This window comes from Giraffa tippelskirchi, chromosome 13 (assembly GCF_054371585.1).
Source record: "Giraffa tippelskirchi isolate mGirTip1 chromosome 13, T2T-mGirTip1v1.2.pri, whole genome shotgun sequence".
NCBI lineage: Eukaryota > Metazoa > Chordata > Mammalia > Artiodactyla > Giraffidae > Giraffa > Giraffa tippelskirchi.
In genome coordinates, this window is record NC_137287.1 from 38356123 (window position 1) to 38374299 (window position 18177).

The 18177-nt window shown below is 46.3% G+C and overlaps 2 protein-coding genes and 1 pseudogene across 52 annotated transcripts in view; 1 reads left to right on the forward strand and 2 right to left on the reverse strand.

The window, feature by feature from the left end:
• The window catches only part of IFT38 (intraflagellar transport 38), a 43749-nt gene extending 26209 nt beyond the window's left edge, over positions 1-17540 (reverse strand). For 4 of the 50 annotated variants that reach the window (XM_081555119.1, XM_081555107.1, XM_081555100.1 and 1 more), the window contains exons 1-5: positions 14903-15442; positions 10098-10163; positions 5214-5325; positions 4093-4177; positions 1742-1921 (exon numbers count right to left, since the gene is read on the reverse strand). In XM_081555119.1, coding sequence (XP_081411245.1) covers positions 1742-1921; positions 4093-4177; positions 5214-5314 — 366 coding nt within the window. In that variant the 5' untranslated portion in view covers positions 5315-5325; positions 10098-10163; positions 14903-15442. The other 46 variants (XM_081555122.1, XM_081555114.1, XM_081555104.1 and 43 more) reach the window with 18 other exon arrangements.
• Positions 3296-3858, reverse strand: LOC145532168 (2-iminobutanoate/2-iminopropanoate deaminase pseudogene; annotated as a pseudogene).
• Positions 14998-16812, forward strand: C13H16orf90 (chromosome 13 C16orf90 homolog). Of its 2 annotated transcripts, none has more exons than XM_081555157.1 (3): positions 14998-15097; positions 15556-15909; positions 16280-16812. In XM_081555157.1, exons 1-3 carry the CDS (start codon positions 15052-15054, stop codon positions 16435-16437), a joined length of 558 nt encoding a protein of 185 aa, XP_081411283.1. In that variant the 5' UTR covers positions 14998-15051; the 3' UTR covers positions 16438-16812. The 2 variants fall into 2 exon arrangements, with proteins under 2 accessions (XP_081411283.1, XP_081411284.1); XM_081555158.1 differs by having other exon boundaries at positions 14998-15067.
• Positions 17541-18177: the final 637 nt, after the last annotated feature.

Below are 18177 nucleotides of genomic sequence, written 5' to 3' on the forward strand. Positions count from 1 at the left end.
GTCCTGGCGGGAACTCTAGAGCTGTGACATCTAACACGTGCCCACCAGTCATGTGCCAGTTTCAATATTAAACCATTTAAAATCAAGTAAAACTTAAACTCAGTGCCTGGGCTGTGCTGGTGATACGTGGCTAGTGGCTGCTGTGCCGTGTGGCACAGACCACGTACACCAGCACAGGAAGGGCGACTAGGCAGAGCTGCTTCAGACCTTCTTTATGGTGTCCACTTTCACTCAACCTTTTGCCTCCTGGGGCAAGCTGCCCCCAACACCAGTGCCCCGCAGCCTCTGAACACAGTTGTAGTCAAGGACCCAGGCCCTCTGGCCAGTCATGTTCTTATTAATAAAAAGACCTGCATCTCTAGGTCTCTTTATCCAAGGCCTCAGGCCCGGGTCCTCTTCAGTGCCTCGGCCGAGGCCTCCTGACTTGGGAAGGCAGGGCGAACACCTGATGACACTCTCCCCCCGATTCAGTCCCCACCATGTTCCCATTCTGAGCCTTCCACACCTTGATGGGTGTGGGGGGGGGGGTCGTTAAAACTGCCAGAGCAGTTCTATGAAACAGGGAGTCGACACTCCCTCTGGCTCTAGCCCCTTGCTTACACCACGGCAGCTAGTGATTAAAGACGTAGCTTTCACGTCTGGCTTGTTGCTTTAACCAAGTCCTCCGACACCTCGCAGCTCCCACTCTCCCCAAGCTCAGCTAAGTGCTCACTGGCCGGTGAGTAACAGGCACCATCACCTTGGGCTTTCTCATAGGTCTCTCTGCTCCACCTTTGCCTCCCCACTCAGTCTGACTCAATCCAGCAACCACAGTGATCCTTTTAATAGGAGGCTTCAAATGATGGACTTTTCTGCTCAAAACTCGACCACTTTTCACCTCAAAGTCTTGGCAGTGGCTTTGTAGGGACCCCAGGGCCTGTGGCCGCCTCCCCTCCCAGCTCTCATCCGCGGCCCCCCTCGCATTTCCTCACACACACACAGCACACCCTCCACTGAACAGCTTTGCTCCTTCCCTCCTTCAGATCTTCGCTGAGACATCACGCAGTCCCTGAGGCTGTCCTATCGCCCAGTTTAAGACCCTCTCCCAGCACCTCAGCCCCCTCCCTCTTCACCAGCCTTCACCCATTCAGCCCACCCAACGTGCCACTCCTGCTCTGCAGTTTCGTCTGGCCCCCCCAACAGAGCCGCAGGAATAGAGGAGCCTGTGCTTGTTCACGCCTGCACCCCCAGCACTTGAACAGTGCCTGGCAGACAGCAGGCTTTCAATAAATAGCTGAATTTACTGTCCCTTCTGCTTTGATCCAAATGCTGACAAGCTCAAAACTGAGTCTTCCCTGGTGGTTCAGTGGTTAAGAATCTGCCTTGCAATGCAAGCAACATGGGTTTGATCCCTGGTCAGCAAACTAAGATCCCACATGTGGAGCAACTAACCCCGCACACTGCAACTACTGAGCCCACATGCTCTGGAGCCCAAGTGCCACAACTAGAGAGTCCGTGCACCGCTACGAAAGATCCCGCTTGCCACAACGATGATCCCCCGTGCCACAACTAAGACCCAACAGAGCTAAACAAACTAAATTTAAAAAAAAATGAAAAACAATGCTGACGAACAAGAACAAAACTGACAAATGGCCCTCAGTCAAGGAGTAAGGAAAGAAGTGGTGCTGTATTGCTATATTCCATTTCCAAGTCTGAGAAATAAACGGTCCATCTCTCTCTACAAGCCCTGCACTGTCCTAACCTTTGAGCCAAGATCAAACTTGAACTTGCTGATGTCTTCCTCTCCTAGTTTAGAGCCCTCCATGCCTTTGGTCTTCATGGCATTGTAAAGGACAGAGGTGATCTTCAGTAGTTCTTTCACTGCATACCCATCTGCCTGATAAAGCTTCTTGGTATTGAGTTTTATATGTGCCTTGGTGGCCTGTTTACAGACAAAAAAAAAGGTTTAAAGATCCTTTCCATGTAAAATTAAACCAAACCCCATGTAGGTCATTTGAAAATGTCTCTGCCAACAATTGGTATATAACCAAAGCATATTAAGAGTCAAACTTTCAAGTCACTCTTATATTGTGAGTGGGTACATAGACTGGTACAATCCTGATGGAAAGCAATTTGGTAAATGACAACAAGATGATAAATGCACATATCTTTTGACTAAGAAACTCCAATCCTAAGAACTTATGATAGGGATATACGTTGTCACAAACAAAACTATGTGTACAGGTTATCTGTTACAGCACTGTTTCTAAGAACAAAAGTTACCAACAACTTAAATGCAAACCTGTATAAATTATACAACTTATGGTATAAACATGCAAGCAACACTACTCAGGTGTAAGAGAGAATGAAGACATTCTATCTTTATTTGAAAAGTTCTCCAAAATGTACTATTACATAAAGACAGGATTCTAAACAGAGGTGTATAGTATGCCATCACTGGTGTAAAAGGAAGGAAAAAGAATATATATCCTTTTTGCTTAAATATGCCTAAAGAAACTGAGAGATATTAAAAACAGTGATTACTGGGAATGGAACTGGGCTGATGGCAGACAGAACAGAATGTCATTTTAGTCTATATTGTTTCATGATTTAAAAAAATTTTTTTGAGCCCATAAAATGTATTGACTATTCAAAATAAGTAAATAAAATCCTTTTTATAATCTGTATGCTATTTTAATTACATTAGAAAAATATTATCTGGCAGCAGTTCTTCACCTGTCTGTTCTCCCTCTGAGAGTGTATCCTTGCTTAAATAAATTATCACTTTACTTTCTTAACCTCTCAAAAAGAAAAATATCTGTATAAAATTTTGGTCAAGTTTCTTCTCCTTTAGATCTACCATTCAAACTTATATAATTTTATTAAGTAAAAGCAGAAGCATATAGTATCTGACATGAGAAATAAATACTCCACATCACTAAATTAATAGAGCTTAACTGAATTAGGTGCTCTTTATTATTTCTCAGAAACAGTAACTCATCTTTCCTAGATGTTATTTCCCTTTACTTTTCTTTATTTGAGTAACTATGTAACACATGTCTCTTTTCCCATATCCAGTAATACAAATGTTGCATAAGTGTAATTTATAACATCAATAACTAGATGTGTCGTTAGTCTTCATGTTCCTCTTATTACATGGTATTTCTGTAATAACTTCATATATTTCAGTCAACCTTATGCTTTCCAACAAAGATTATAAAAAATTAAGACATTAATTTAAAAACATTATTCGAATTCCAGACTAAATAACACTAGGCCCATCACTGGGAGTGATGTCACGAGATGCCCTTAGACATCACGTCACGAGAGGCCCTTGGACAGCTACTGCTTCAATCTCAAAACAGCTTCCTTTGGGCAAAGCAACAACCTGCAAACCTTCTCTTACAGGAAAGCTACCCTGGAAACACTATTTGTAGGTGTCACTGACAGTATGGAAGTAATTTATGTCAGTCAGCCAAACAGCTGTTTTGACATTTGTGAAATCACAGCCTGCTGCTCTCAGGATTTTACCCATGTTTGCAACAGTGTGTTCAGCCTCTTCTGTCACCTCTCTCTGGCAGAAGCTGTCTACCTGCAGGGTCCATACCTAGATCCAGCAGTCCTGAAATGTGTCCTGTCGACTAACACAGCCTGACTGTAGGGACGAATGGCCGTTGGCTTTCGCACTGCTGATCACCTTTCTGGTCAAAGATGAGATGGCTAATCCTTTTCTCTCACTGCCCCTCTGAAACAACTATCCTGTATACTGCCACCACTGGTGTCTCATGGGACTCTAAAATTCTTAACAAATTATGAATTAAAAACAAAAAATTCAGAAAACTTTGTTGGTAAAATAACTCCACAGATAGTGCTTGCCATCACCAGATAAGAAGTGAAGAAGCAGCCTTTCTGTGGAGAGTAAAAATAACTGTATACAGAGTAGAAAACTATTCAATTATTGATAACCTTTGTGTAGTAAAAATTGTTTAAAATTTTAAAAATGGCTCCACAGAAATCTGGCAATGGAGTGTTAAGAAAGCTGAAGGCAGCTCTAATTAGGCTCCATCTCCTCATGTATTTAATTTTACAACTCCATCAAAAAACCAAACTAACCATGAACTGGGCAATTGCCTTAATGAAGAAAACTCGGTCTTGTTCAGTCTCAACATCAGAAGGGATGTCATTCTGAGGTTCGTACCTATTGTAGAGAGAGAAAGACACAAGTTAATTAAGCTGAAAGTTCAAAAAACAGAAAGTAAACAACTGGGAGGACAGTGGGTCTGTAACAGGAAGATCTCTAACTTCCCAGCTAAGGTAGGAAGAGTAAGAAAGACCTCAAAAGCAACACAAAATACCAAACATCCAAGAGAACAAATCCTCACCAAAAAATAGGTTTCAGTTCAGTTCAGTCACTCAGTCATGTCTGACTCTTTGCGACCCCATGGGCTGCAGCATGTCAGGCCTCCCTGTCCATCACCAACTCTCGGAACTTACTCAAACTCATGTCCATTGAGTCAGTGATGCCATCCAACCATCTCATCCTCTGTCATCCCCTTCTTCTCCCGCCTTCAATCTTTCCCAGCATCAGGGTGTTTTCAAATTTCAAAAACCAAATCTGAGGCTCAGCTTACAAAATTAAATCTATATCAGACAGCAAAGTTTAATTAAAATATCCAGAACTATTACTCTGGCTGACAGCCCTTGACTCAGCAGAGAGGCCAGAGTTCCTTTCTTCGAGTTACTGATGACATGCTGGGGTCAACAGCCTGCAGTCCTTGCCCTTCTCCTGTACAGCTCGCAAGCTAAGAAGGGTTTTTTTTACATTTTTAAAGGGCAATACACAATAAAACACAAGGAAGCCTGACAAAGATCTTATGTAGCCTGCAAATGCCTAAAATCTTGATCATCTCCTTAGTAAAAAGGTTGCCAATTCTAAGCCAGATACTCAGCAGAATGTGTGAGGAGGTCCTGTCAATCCCTGATGAAGGTGAGAGGATGATGAGTGTGGACCAGCACCCGTCAGCTTCCTGCTGAGAAACAAGTCTTTTAACACTGCCTTGTACACTCCCTTTTTCCACAGCATTCCCTCACACTCATCTGACTTTTAACACGTTATAGCCTCGTCTGTCAAATTTTATTTCGCTTTTGCTTCACAGAAGTATCCTGTTTCTAGGTGGCTAATGAATAACATCTTGAATCTATTCTTGAACTACAGTAAAGTGCCTGGTTCTAACCTTTTCACAAGCCAGAGAAGCACTTCAGATACAAGCCCAAAATTTGGTGTGCGGAAGTTTTCCATGGAAATGTGTCGAGGGTATCCCAAGGCTCTCATCATCTCTGTAAAATCTGTCCAAGGTAAAAAAAACACAGTGTGGTCAGCTCCTCCTCAAACATCAGCTACTTATCAACATAGATACTTCCTTCGTTTTTCTCTTCTTACTCCCAACCTACTGACATGTTTATGGACTATTTATCAACTCTCTAAGAGAAGAACAAAAAGGAGATAGAAGTTAAAATACCTAATCTGCTTCCTGAAAAACATTTACTTGAGTTCAATGGGAGAACTGGAAACTATGTAGGAATAGAGTTTAGGGATTGGCTGTGAATTTAATTTCTCTCTTGGGTATCTCAACTAGCTCCTGGATATCTTTCTCTTCACCACTCAAAATGAGAAATATCTGGTCTTACAAAATGTCATAAAGAAAAATATTTTTAAATGTTAACCTTTTTTTTGTGGAGGTGATGGTGGTAGGGTAAAATTGATGCCTCTGTGTCACTTAGAGGAATGTTCAAGAGAATGATTGAACTATAGAACAATACTTAGCTGTACTATGAAACAGACTAAGAAACAGTAATACTAACACTTGTTCTTAATACTGCAATCACTAAGTTTTAAGCAAGAATGCAAATAACATCCTTTTAGTTCCCATGATGTGTCAAGAGAGCTTCTAAGTAATGCCTGTCTTCACTCTTCTTGAAGGTGGATATTCAAAATGTCCCAATGACATTCACAAATAAGCTACTTGGTCATTGAAGATGAGGCTGAATTTCACCAAACAACAAAAGAGAAGGTATAAGCAGCGGAAAGAGCAGCAGAGGGCCTCTGCCATTGTTTGGGGGGATATTTAAATAGAGCAATGGTAAATAAAGCAGCAGCCTTCCCACCACATGATAAGACTAAACACTTCCTCTCTCTAAGTAGTAGCCAAATTCTGTTAATTCTGCAGTATGGTCATCAAAAGGAGACAAGTAAAATTCTTATCATGAACCGGTAAAGCACCGCATTCATTTAAGGTAAAAAATGTTCAGAAATCCTTTTGTATGCTTTTCCCAAAACAACTCCATTAAGTGTCCCTTAGCAGAAGGCTGGCCTCCCTCAACTGTGAGGGAGGAGAAACGTGTCTCTACAATATAAGGTCTCCAAGAACGTCCAAGTCCCACAGGGCAGAGATTCACACAACAGTGCTCGTACGCATCAATAAACTGTGATGCCTCTTCCTATATATTTACATTATAGAAAGAGCCCTTCACAATTGAAAGGAGTAATCTGTAATGGGGAAATTTCAGGCACTGGCAACTATTAGAAAACTGGCCTTAAAGAGGCCCCTCAAATCACACCAAATTGGCAACACCTGCTACACTTGTGCAGGTGGAGCCAGCTCCCCGAACTGCTTCAGATTCAGAAAATGACAGCAAATAAAAGGCAAGAGATTGATTCACACAGTCCCACTGTGATCCCGATTTCCACCCAGTTCTAGCTGTACGATCTAAAGCAGCTATTTCACCTCCCTGCCTCAAAGTATTCCATCCAGGAATGACCCACCTCACTGTAACAGTGAGGACTAAAATAAGATATTAAATGTAAAATGTTTACTTTGTAACAGATGTTCCCCAGAGCAGTGATAACTAGTTCTCTAATTCCCATTTTTCCACTTCCCCACACTCCTTGCAAAGGCACTTGGGTTCCCTTCTCCTCACCAGCCCCTTTTAGAAAGGTTGCAGGCTTTGGAGGTTAGACGACACGATTTCACACTCCAGCGCCAGCTCTTACCACCTATGTCCCCTGACCAAGTGACCTGACCTCTCTGTGCCCATTTCCTCACCTAAACATAAGAGAACTGCTGTTCAGAGGAGTAAATGAAATGATGAACACACATAGGACTGTAATTAGCTACCTGACAGATCACAAAAACTCGAAAAATATCAGCCTCAATCATTATTCACCAGCCCCCTCTTCGGTTCTCTTGTTCGCTTCTCGAAACTCGAAGCTAACCCAGCTCAAAAACGGTCGCTTTGGAAAACGGTGTTTTCCAATACAGTAGCGAACAGACCCAAGTCAATTAAAATTAGGTAAAATTAAAACTTCGGTTCCTCAGTCGCACTAGCCGCACGCACATTCACAACCTCCCATCATCGCAAAAAGCGCTATGAAACAGACTGGGGCGCTCAGCCTGGAGGTGGGGGGGGGGCCGCTCCGGTCAGGGGCGCCCCTGAGTTGCAGAGGCCCCGGAGGGGGACTCCGGCGCAAGAGCCTCGGCGGGGCTCGGACAGCGAGCCAGCGGGCCGGAGCCCCGAGTCTCGGGAGGACCGCAGGTCACAGAGGGAAGGGATGCCTTACTGCGGAGATCACGGAAAGACATGGCGCTCAAGTGCCTAGAATCCCGAAGTCTCCACCGCTAGCTCCTCAGCGCTCCTGGGTTTCTATGGCAACGCACGGAGCCCTCGACGGCGCGCAGCCGGGGCCAAAATCACTGGAAGCAAAGCAGACAGGGCCGTGTGCGCATGCTCTGTATGTGCCGGAGCGAGGGCGACCAGCAGGCGGCGTAAAACGCTGAGGGAGCGGGTGTGGCGTCCGGCCTCCCTTCACACTTTGCATACATTTGTACTGGCTGACACGGTCTGAGCACCTAAGTGCCTGTTCAAGGCGGTCTACATACTACTCATTCCCGCCTAAACTCCTGCAGAAAGGATGTACACGATGTCACGAAGCCAGGTCTCCCTTTTGAGTCCTATGCCCGGCGCTCTTCTCTCTGGCATGTGTAAAATGGTTGGCCGCGCCCGCGTCCGAAGCGCCTGCAGCGTGAAGCAGTTGAGGGCACGGATTGCGAGGGAAAGGCCAGAGCGGACCAAGGGGCGGCGAGCGCAGGCCGAACGGCAACCCGCGCATGCGCAGCGGGCTCTCACTTTACGACCGGCCGGAAACCGGCGCGCATCTTCGCGCACCGGGGGGTTGTCTTGGCAACTGTGCGCTGTGAAGTTTGGAGCTGGTTGTTGTGCATGGAGGAGGGAGGGGGCAGATCGGGGGTGGGCCGCACCCAGCCCGTGGCCAGATCAGCTGTGGTCTCGGTTGGGAGCACTCTCTACCTGGCTGCCACGGCTGGAGGCAGGCAACCGGAAAGGCTGGAGAGGTGAAGTGAGCTGAGCCCAGAGGGTGGGCGAAAAGGGACTACCAATGCTAAGATGCCCTCCGCCCCGTATTGTTTTGGTTTTAGTGAAGTAACAGACACATGAATGCGCTGACCTTAAAGATTCTCAAAATAGACCCGCACATACATGGTCATTAGGATAAATAAAGTCCTTTAGTAGAGAAAGAATAATCTTTTTAGCAAATGATCTTGGAACTACTGGAAATGCAAATAAATGAACCTGCATCCTTACATGTAAAGGGTAAAACCTAAAAACTATTGACTTTTCTAGAAGAAAACTTGGAAAGCTTTGTGATTGGGTTAAACAAGAGTCCTTAGATACAATACACCAGAAGTATCATCCTTTAAAAAATGTTTTTTGATGAATCGGAATTCATCAAAATTTAGAACTGCTCTTTAAGACACTTAAGAAAATGAAAAGGTAAACCCACGGTCTAAAAGAATATATTCACAAAACACAGCTGATTTAAAAAACTTCTGAAATACGTAACAAACTCTCAAAACTCACTGAAGAAAACTATCAATTAGAAAGCAGATCAAAAAACTTAGTTCACAGAAAATATCACAAATGTCAACAAAAAATCAGTCCAGCTAAGAAATCCATAAATTTATACGAGCCAACCTGAGGGTTATAATCAGGCAAAGAGTCTTTCAGAAAGCTCTAAGGATGTTCCAAAGAGGAAAGGGGTGAAGCTACTATGTATGTGATTTTAAGTTAGGGGTAGGTGCAGTCAAGGATACAACATCATAGAGGTTTATTGCTATTAACAAGGAACAGATATTTTAGTTAATGGTTTTAGTTCTTTTCTAAGTAGGCAAGATGTAAGAAACTGAATTCATACAATTTCCTCCTGAAAATACCTAACTATCTGAGGGCAGTTCTGCCAGTCTTCCTAGAGCACAAAATGCCTCATCCTGATATTGGCCCTGATGTTCCTTTGCTGTGTGTTGTATGTAGATCAGTGACTGTAGTGGCAAATTACTCAATTGTTGTAGAACTGGGTGGTGGGCAACATTCTTGGTTTTACAATCTCCTCTCTCTCAGTTTTAATTTTGACCAAGGCTTGGAGACATTTCATGACCAGTTTGTCACACAGCAATAGGAACGTTCATACCCAGGTCAAGCAAGGATTTCATTGATGGGCCACTCATTGTGCTATTATTGGGCTGTTAACATTAGCCAAAAGCATCTGGACCATCCTGCCTATCTCTCTAGTCTGTTAAGGTTCAGGAAATGGTTCTCTCTTATTGCTTCTTCCGTATCAAGAGTTACACTATTAAAGTCATCAACCTTAGGAATTCCCTGGTGTTCCAGTGGCTGGGAACGGGGGAGGGAATTCCCTGGTGGCTCAGTGGTAAAGAATCCACCTGCCAATGCAGGAGACATTAAGACTTGGGTTTGATCCCTGGGTCAAGAAGATCCCCAGAGGAGGAAATGGCAACCCAGTCCAGTATTCTTGCCTGGAGAACCCTATGGACAGAGGAGCTTGGCGGGCTACAGTCCATAGGGTTGCAAAGAATTGGACATGACTGAAGTGACTTAGCATGCACAAGTAAGTATTTAAACTAAGAACTTCCATTAGGTGTGGCCCAGTATCTCCCTAGGTTGTCTGACCCAGTCTGTCTGCACAAATCGCTATCTTTAGGGGAACTGTTTATAATGGCCTTGCATATAAAGTTCACCAAACATACCTGCATTGTGACCCCTGACAGGATTGAGAAAGGAACATTATCTTCTAAGAAGTTACATGGCTGGTACTGGAAGGAGAAAAATAAATCTTTATAGTTGAGCAGTTTTTCTGCCGCTGCAGAGGTCTGGTTAATGCCTAATGCAGACACATAATGCACACTTGAGGGAAGAAGAGGAAGCACAAACAGGGTAAAAATTTATGTTTAAATTTTGTCTTGCCTTAAAATATGAGTCTTATTTTCTCACAAGTAATAAGCAAAGGAAAGGATGCTTAAGATTATTAGCCATTACAGCAAAAGAGACATAGATGTATAGAACAGTATTTTGGACTCTATGGGAGAGGGCAAGGGCAGGATGATATGGGAGAATGGCATTGAAGCATGTAAATTATCATACGTGCAACGAATCGCCAGGCTAGGTTTGATGCATGATACAGGGTGCTCGGGGCTGGTGCACCGGGATGACCCAGAGGGATGGGATGGGGAGGGAGGTGGGAGGGGGGTTCTGGAAGGGGAAAACACGTACACCCGTGGCGGAGTCATGTCAATGTACGGCAAAACAAATACAATATTTTAAAGTAAAAAAATAGATAAATTAAAAAAATAAAAAATAATAAAAAAGATTATCAGTCATTAGAGAAATGCATATTAAACCACAAGGTATCACTAGGCAGTTATTAAAATAGCTAAAACAACAAACCACCACAAAACCTCTGACAGTGCTAAGGGCTTGAAAGGATAGAGAGCACCTTGGACTTTCATACCTTATTGGTGAGACTATGAAAGTGTACATCCGCTTTGGAAAACAGCTGGTACTTCTTACTAAAGTTAAACATACACTTAACATACAGTTCAGCAATCCCTCTCCCAGGTGTCCACCAAAGAGAAACGAAAACTACTTATGTAAACACAGAAACCTACACACAAATATTAAGAGCAGCTTTATTTATTTCCGTCCCAAACTGGAAACCACTTGGGTGCCCCTCAACTTAGAAATGGATAAACACATGTGGTACAATGGATTACCATTCAGTAATTTAAAAAAGAAGCAAAGTTGCTGAAATACACAAGAACAACGATGGATCTCCAATGCCTTGTGCTAAGTGGAAGAAGACAGAGACTCAAAATGCCTTGTACTATTTGATTCCATTTATATGACATTCTGAATAAGATGAAAATATAGAGATAGACAACAAATTAGTGGTTCCCAGGAGGAGCTGGGTACATAATAATGTAATAATGTGTGTGGGGAGGGAGTAATGAAACTGTTCTATATCTTGTGGTGGTAATTACATGACAGCAGCTGTTTGTCTAAACTCATAGATCTGGGGCTTCCCTGGTGGCTCAGTGGTAAAAAATCTGCCTGCCAGTGCAAGAGACATGGGAGATGAGGATTTGATCCCTCATCTGGGAAAATCCCATGTGGTTTTTAATTATAGCCATCCTCAAGTGTGTGAAGTAGTGACTTAAATTTGTATTTCCCCAGTGATTTAAGACATTGAACATCTTCTCACATGCTTGTTGACCATTTGTGTATCTTGTTTGGGGAAATATCTATGCAAGTTCTTCACCCATTTTAAAATTTGGTTGTCTTTTTGTTGTTGAGTTGTAAGAGCTCTTTTTGTGTTCTAGATACTATGCTCTAATCAGATACATGATTTGCAAGTATATTCTCTCATTCTGTAGGCTGTCTTTTCACTTCCTGAGTTTGTGCTTTTTTTGCAGCACAAAAATTTTTATATTTTATAAGGACCAATTTATTTTTTCTTTTTTTGCTTGTGCTTTTGTTGTCATATCTAGGAATCCATTACCAAATCCATGATGATTCAAAGAGTTTTAATTTTTGTATGTGGTGTGAGGTAGGGGTCCAACTTCCTTCTTTATTCATATATTTTTAAATATTTTTAATTTATTAATTTTTTAATTGAAGGATAATTGCTTTACAAAATTTTGTTGTTTTCTGTCAAACCTCAACATGAATCAGCCATTCAGTTCAGTTCAGTCACTCAGTTGTGTCCGACTCTTTGTGACCCCATGGACTGCAGCACGCCAGGCCTCCCTGTCCATCACCAACTCCTGGAGCTTGCTCAAACTCATGTCCATTGAGTCGGTGATGCCATCCAACCATCTCATCCTCTGTTGTCACCTTCTCCTCCTGCCATCTCATCCTCTGTTGTCACCTTCTCCTCCTGCCTTCAATCTTTCCCAGCATCAGGGTCTTTTCAAATGAGTCAGTTCTTCCCATCAGGTGGTCAAAGTATTGGAATTTCAGCTTCAACATCAGTCCCTCCAATGAATACCCAGGACTCACCTCCTTTAGGATGGACTGGTTGGATCTCCTTGCAGTCCAAGGGACTCTCAAGAGTCTTCTCCAACACCACAGTTCAAAGCATCAATTCTTCAGTACTCAGCTTTCTTTATAGTCCAACTCACATCTGTACACGACTACTGGAAAAACCATAGCTTTGACTAGATGGACCTTTGTTGGCAAAGTAATGTCTCTGGTTTTTAATAAGCTCTCTGGGTTGGTCATAACTTTTTTCCCAAGGAGCAAACCTCTTTTAATTTCATGGCTGCAGTCACCACCTGCAGTGATTTTGGAGTCCCCAAAAATTAAGTCTGTCACTGTTTCCATTGTTTCCCCATCTATTTGCCATGATGTGATGGGACCAGATGCCATGATCTTAGTTTTCTGAATGTTGACTTTTAAGCCAACTTTCTCACTCTCCTCTTTCACTTTCATCAAGAGGCTCTCTAGTTCTTCGCTTTCTGCCATAAGGGTGGTGTCATCTGCATATCTGAAGTTATTGATATTTCTCCCGGCAATCTAGTTTCCAGCTTGTGCTTCATCCAGCCCAGTGTTTCTCATGATGTACTCTGCATATAAGTTAAATAAGCAGGGTGATAATATATGTCACAGAGCCTTGACATACTCCTGTCCCAATTTGGAAGCAGTCTGTTGTTCCATATCCAGTTCTAACTGTTGCTTCTTGACTGTTGACTTCTTGACTTCTAACTGTTGCAGGTCAGGTGGTCTGGGATTCCCATCTCTTGAAGAATTTTCCAGTTTGTTGTGATCCACACGTCAAAGGCTTTGGCGTAGTCAATAGAGCAGATGTTTTTCTGGAACTCTCTTGCTTTTTTGATGATCCAATGGATGTTGGCAATTTGATCTCTGGTTCCTCTGCAGCCATAGGTATACATAATATCCCCTCCCTTTTGAAACTCCCTCCCATCTCCCTCCCCATCTCACCCCTCTAGGTTGATACAGAGTCCCTGTTTGAGTTTCCTGAGCCATACAGCAAATTCCCAATGGGTATCTATTTTACATACGGTAACCTAAGTTTCCATGTTACTCTCAACATACATCTCACCCTCTCCTCCCCTCTCCCCACGTCCATAAGTCTATTCTCTATGTCTCTTTCTCCATCGCTGCCCTGTAAATAAATTCAGTACCATTTTTCTAGATTCCATATATATGCTTTAGAATACATTTATCTTTCTCGTTCTGACTTACTTCACTCTGTATAATAGGTTCTAGGTTCAACCACTTCATTAGAACTGACTCAAATGCATTCCTTTTTATGGCTGAGTAATATTCTATTGTGTATATGTACCAAAACTTCCTTATCCATTCATCTGTAGATGGACATCTAGGTTGCTCTTCATTCGAATCTTTTTAATATCCAGTTGTCCCAGCACTCTTTGTTGAAGTGCCTATTATTTCCTCCATGGAATTATCTTGATAATCTTGTTGAAAATAAACTGTCCAGCGATGTATGAATTTATTCTGGGCTCTCCATTCTATTCCACTGGTCTAGCCTTGTGCCAGTTCCACACTGTTTTGGTTACTGTAGTACTGAATTGTATGTAAGAAGTTTTTAAATAGAAAATCTTAGTCTTCGAACTTCTTAAGGTTGTTTTTGGCTTTTGGATTCCTTTGTAATTCCATATTAATTTTAGGATCAGTTTTCCTGTTTCTGCCTTCGAGGCCGTTGGGATTTTACAAGAATTGCATTGAATCTGTATATCGCCTTGGAGAGGACTGCTGTCTTAATATTAAGCCTTCAATCCACAAACACGGTCTTTTTCCATTTAAGTTTTCTTTACTTTTTTTCAACGTTTTCTAGTTTTCAATGCTGTCTTGCACTTCCATGATTGATTTTATTCTTTTTGTTCTTTCCTAGTGTATAGAAGTATAGTTCATTGTGTGTGTTGATCATGTATCCTGAGACTGCTGAACTGACTTATTTGCTCTGATAGTTTTACCAGCTCAAATAGGTTTTTTTTTCCCTTTGAGTGTGAATTAATTTCTTCTCTATATAGGACCATGGCATTTGTGAACAGAGAGAATTGAAAAGTTTAACTTTTAAAGAAATTGTTTCCCAAATTGGTGGCATCATTTTCATCCCCCCCATCCCCAGCAGTATATGAGAGTTTTGGTTTCTCCAAATCCTTCCTCACACTTGGTACAATCCACAGGATACCCCATCGCCTACTTATGGGAAAATGAATGGAAAAGTTAAGGGACCTGCCTGGTCACCCAGAACCACCTTCTTGGCATGCTCAAAGCACTGATACAGGTCTCACCATGTCTGCGTCCCTAAACGTTCATTTTCCACCCACAGATGAGGAAACGGACACCCCAAGAGGTCACCCGAGGGAGTGACTCCCCAGACTGCAAGTGCCGAATCTGTTTTGTGTGCCTGTCCCAAGCTGGAAGGACCAGGGACCTCCCCAAGGTTCTGCCCCGTCCTCTTGCCCACCTACCACCCTGCCCCTGCTCTGTACCTCACCCCCTGCCAAACCTGGAGGTCCTGGAGACTAGGGAGTCTTCCCTGTGACATCACAGAGCTGGTTGCCAAGGGAGGCCTGCAGACCCGCCCGCTAGGTGGTGGAGAGCAGACCCCTGCTGCACAGGAGGCCCGGCCGCTCCTCCCCACCACGCTGGCCCTCCATGGAAGCCTTGGTCTGTGCGTTCTCTGAGCTGCGCATAAGAGAAGGTGCCGGGCTGCGGGGAGGAGAGGCAGGAGGAGAGATGCCCTCCTGTCCTGACCTGGGCCCAAAGCCACCAGGGTGGCCCCAGGGACACGCATGCTTGGGAGAAGGGAATGGCCATGGGTCCAAGCCACATGACCCTGGACACTGGAATGCTCTTTTCAGGGCAGGGGACAACAGCAGGTGGCAGAAAGAGCTTGAAGTCCTAAAAAGATCCTGGTGCTGAGACCAGGTTTCTCAGCCCTCCCTGTGGGCTGGGAGGGAGGAGGAATGCTAAGTTGGATGAGGCGGGTGGGAGGCTGGGGGCGGAGTCCACATGACAGACAGGTAAGCTGAGCATGCCAAAGTGTGAGGCAGCCCAGGGTGGGGCTCATACCAAGAGCATGGGACTGTTCTCCCCTCCCGGCCACACCCTTCACTGTTCTCCCTTCCCGGCCACACCCTTCTGCTCTCCCCTACACAGATGCAGTGAGCTGGGCCCAAGGACGCACCAGTCACCCCGACACGCCACCCAACATCTACGAGGGGGGGCTGGGGGCCCAGCAGCAGCAGTGCCTCAGTGCCCAGGGAAGCAAGCCCAAGAACTTCCGGCTGCGCCACCTCCGGGGCCTGGCTCTCTACCTGCCGGGCCACCTGCAGCCTGCCGGCCAGCGTGAGAGCCACTGGCTGGGTCAGCTCCTGGCCGGGGGCTGCCTGCCACAGCCCGAGGGCTTGGTCTGTCCCCTGGACTTAGCACAGGGGACTCTGGGCCAAGGTAACAGCCACGACTCAGCCCTTCTGGAAGCTCAACTGCCCAGGGACAGCCGGGGAAATACAGGTGAGCCTGTCCGGGAGCTAGACCCAGGGCAGGGGTGGGCTAGGCACTCAGATGGACCCAGGTGGCCCCTCTCCACTCCTGAGCCGCCTGGGTACCTGTCCCAGTTCTCCACTTGATGAGGGACCACGGGCTGCTTTCCCCCACTGGCCGTACCTCAGTTTCTCCATTTGTAAAGTGAGGCATGTGAGTTAGAGAAGGGTCCTTCCTGCTTGAACCATGTCTCCCTCTTTCTCCTCCCCTGTGGGGTTTTAAGGAAAACTGCCTCCCTCCCCTCTGGCTTGGAAGGATGCCAGGTTCAGGGGTCACAGGGTAGGCTGGCAGCCTCCCCTGGGTCCCTCTGAATGACTCCTCTTTCTCCCTCTTTTCTCAGCTTCCAATTCCAGCATGGACCCAGCCAAGGGTGCCCCCTCCCAGTCTTGTCCCCCTGAAGGCTTAGGGCTCAGGCCTAAGAGATCCTGGGGGGCCCCAGAGGAGACCACATGTCCCTTGTGCAAGAGAACCCGCTCTGGGGGTCTGGAGAGGCCATAGGGATGCGAGTGCCAGGGCTGGTTCTCCCAGCTCAGGACAGGAGGGGAGAGGGTGGCCCCAGGAGCAGGAGGAGACAGGTCTGGGACGGGGGGGAAGGGCTCAGCCCCCACCAGTAGTACCCCCACACCGAGACACCTGGGCAGCTGCCCAGCACCAGAGCCTGGGCCAGCCTTGGGAAAGCTTGAGGGTGGAGGGAGCAAGAAGAGGTCCTGCGAGAGGGACAGAGAAAAAGAAGCCGAGGCGTGCCCCTGCAGCCTGCTTCAACTCACGTCAGCCACGGGTACTGGAGAGGCCAGGTGGAGTGGAGAACTGGGCTCCCGAGGGGCCGGGGAGTCTACAGGTCTAATGTCAATAAAAGCCAAGGCCTGCGCTTCAGTCCTTGGGTCTGTCTGTCGTCAGGCCAATTCAGTCAGAGAAACGGCCCCTTGGCACGCGTGCTCTGAGAGCAAAGTTCAGTGTTGCTCCCAGGAGAATCTGAGGTGCTCCCACCCTAAAGAGGGTGTTGTCCTCTGGGAGGGCAGGATCTCGGCAGGCCTACAAACAGGGCGTGGTGTTCTGGGTGGAGAGGGCAGAGGACAGAGAAAGTTAGGCTGGGTTCAGGGAGGGTGTCAGGAAGGAAAGCAAGTTCCCAACCTGGACAGAAGTGTCGGCCCTGGCCCCACGCCACCCATCACTGAGGCCACAGTGGAGTTCATGCTCCTTGGGGACCCCTGGCCGCCCTGACTCTCCAGGCAGAATAGGCACAGCCCTTCTCCCAGCAGGGCGAGGCTCCAGGCACCCAGGCATGGGCTTGCTGTACCGGGAGGTCCTCATCCTGCTGACATCTAGGGCTGGGCCATTCTCTGTCTTGGGGGCCGTCCTGTGAGATGTAGGATGTTTAGTGGTGTCCCTGGCCTCCACTCACTGGATTCCAGGAGTGCCCTCCTCCCAGTGTGGCAACCACCTCTGGGTGGTCTCATGTCCTCTGGGGGGCAGAATCACTCTGGCTGAGACCCCCTGCCTGCTTCACATCACTGGGCTTTGGCCTGTGGAGACCGGATGGGAGGACCTGGGTTTGCCTCCGTGATCCTCGCCCTCTCTGGCTTCCTGTCCTGGCAGCCCAAGTTGGGCCAGGGCCCACCTGCCCTTCTCACGGGCATCTGTCAGACCACACGTGATGGTGTCAAGCACATTCTGGACGTCGGGACAGCGGGCCTCCTTCCAGACACAGGGAAAGGCTCCCTCAGGCCCTGCCCCATCCCTGTATCCTCGGACGGCAGATTCTGGAGATGCTGGTCCCTGGTTGGGGGCGGGGGGTGTCCTAGTCGGGGCCACCAGCCCCAGGCCCTGTCCCGCAGAAGGGCCATCTAGGGGAGGACTAGCCCTTGGGGAGCAACGCACCCAGGCTTGGAGGGGCCCAGACCTGGCTGGGCTCTCAGGCCCACTGCTCACAGCTGTGTAGCTCCTGGGCAACTCCCAGCCCCTCCACCAGTTTTCCTCATTTGTCTGATGGAGGGACAGGCATGACCCCTGTGCCCAGGGAGGCCAGAGGCAGAGCCCCCACCTGACCACTGCCTTGTCATCAGTTCTAGAGCCTCTTCCAGGACTACATTCCTTAGCAGGGGAAGTTACAACTAGAATTGTAAAAAACAATTGCCCATTGAGCTGGAAGCCGGCCTCGGGACTTGCCGGGGGAAAGGCAGCTCCTGGGCCGCCCTCAGCCTCGGGGTGGGTCCAAGGAGCAGGGCCAGGAGCACAAAG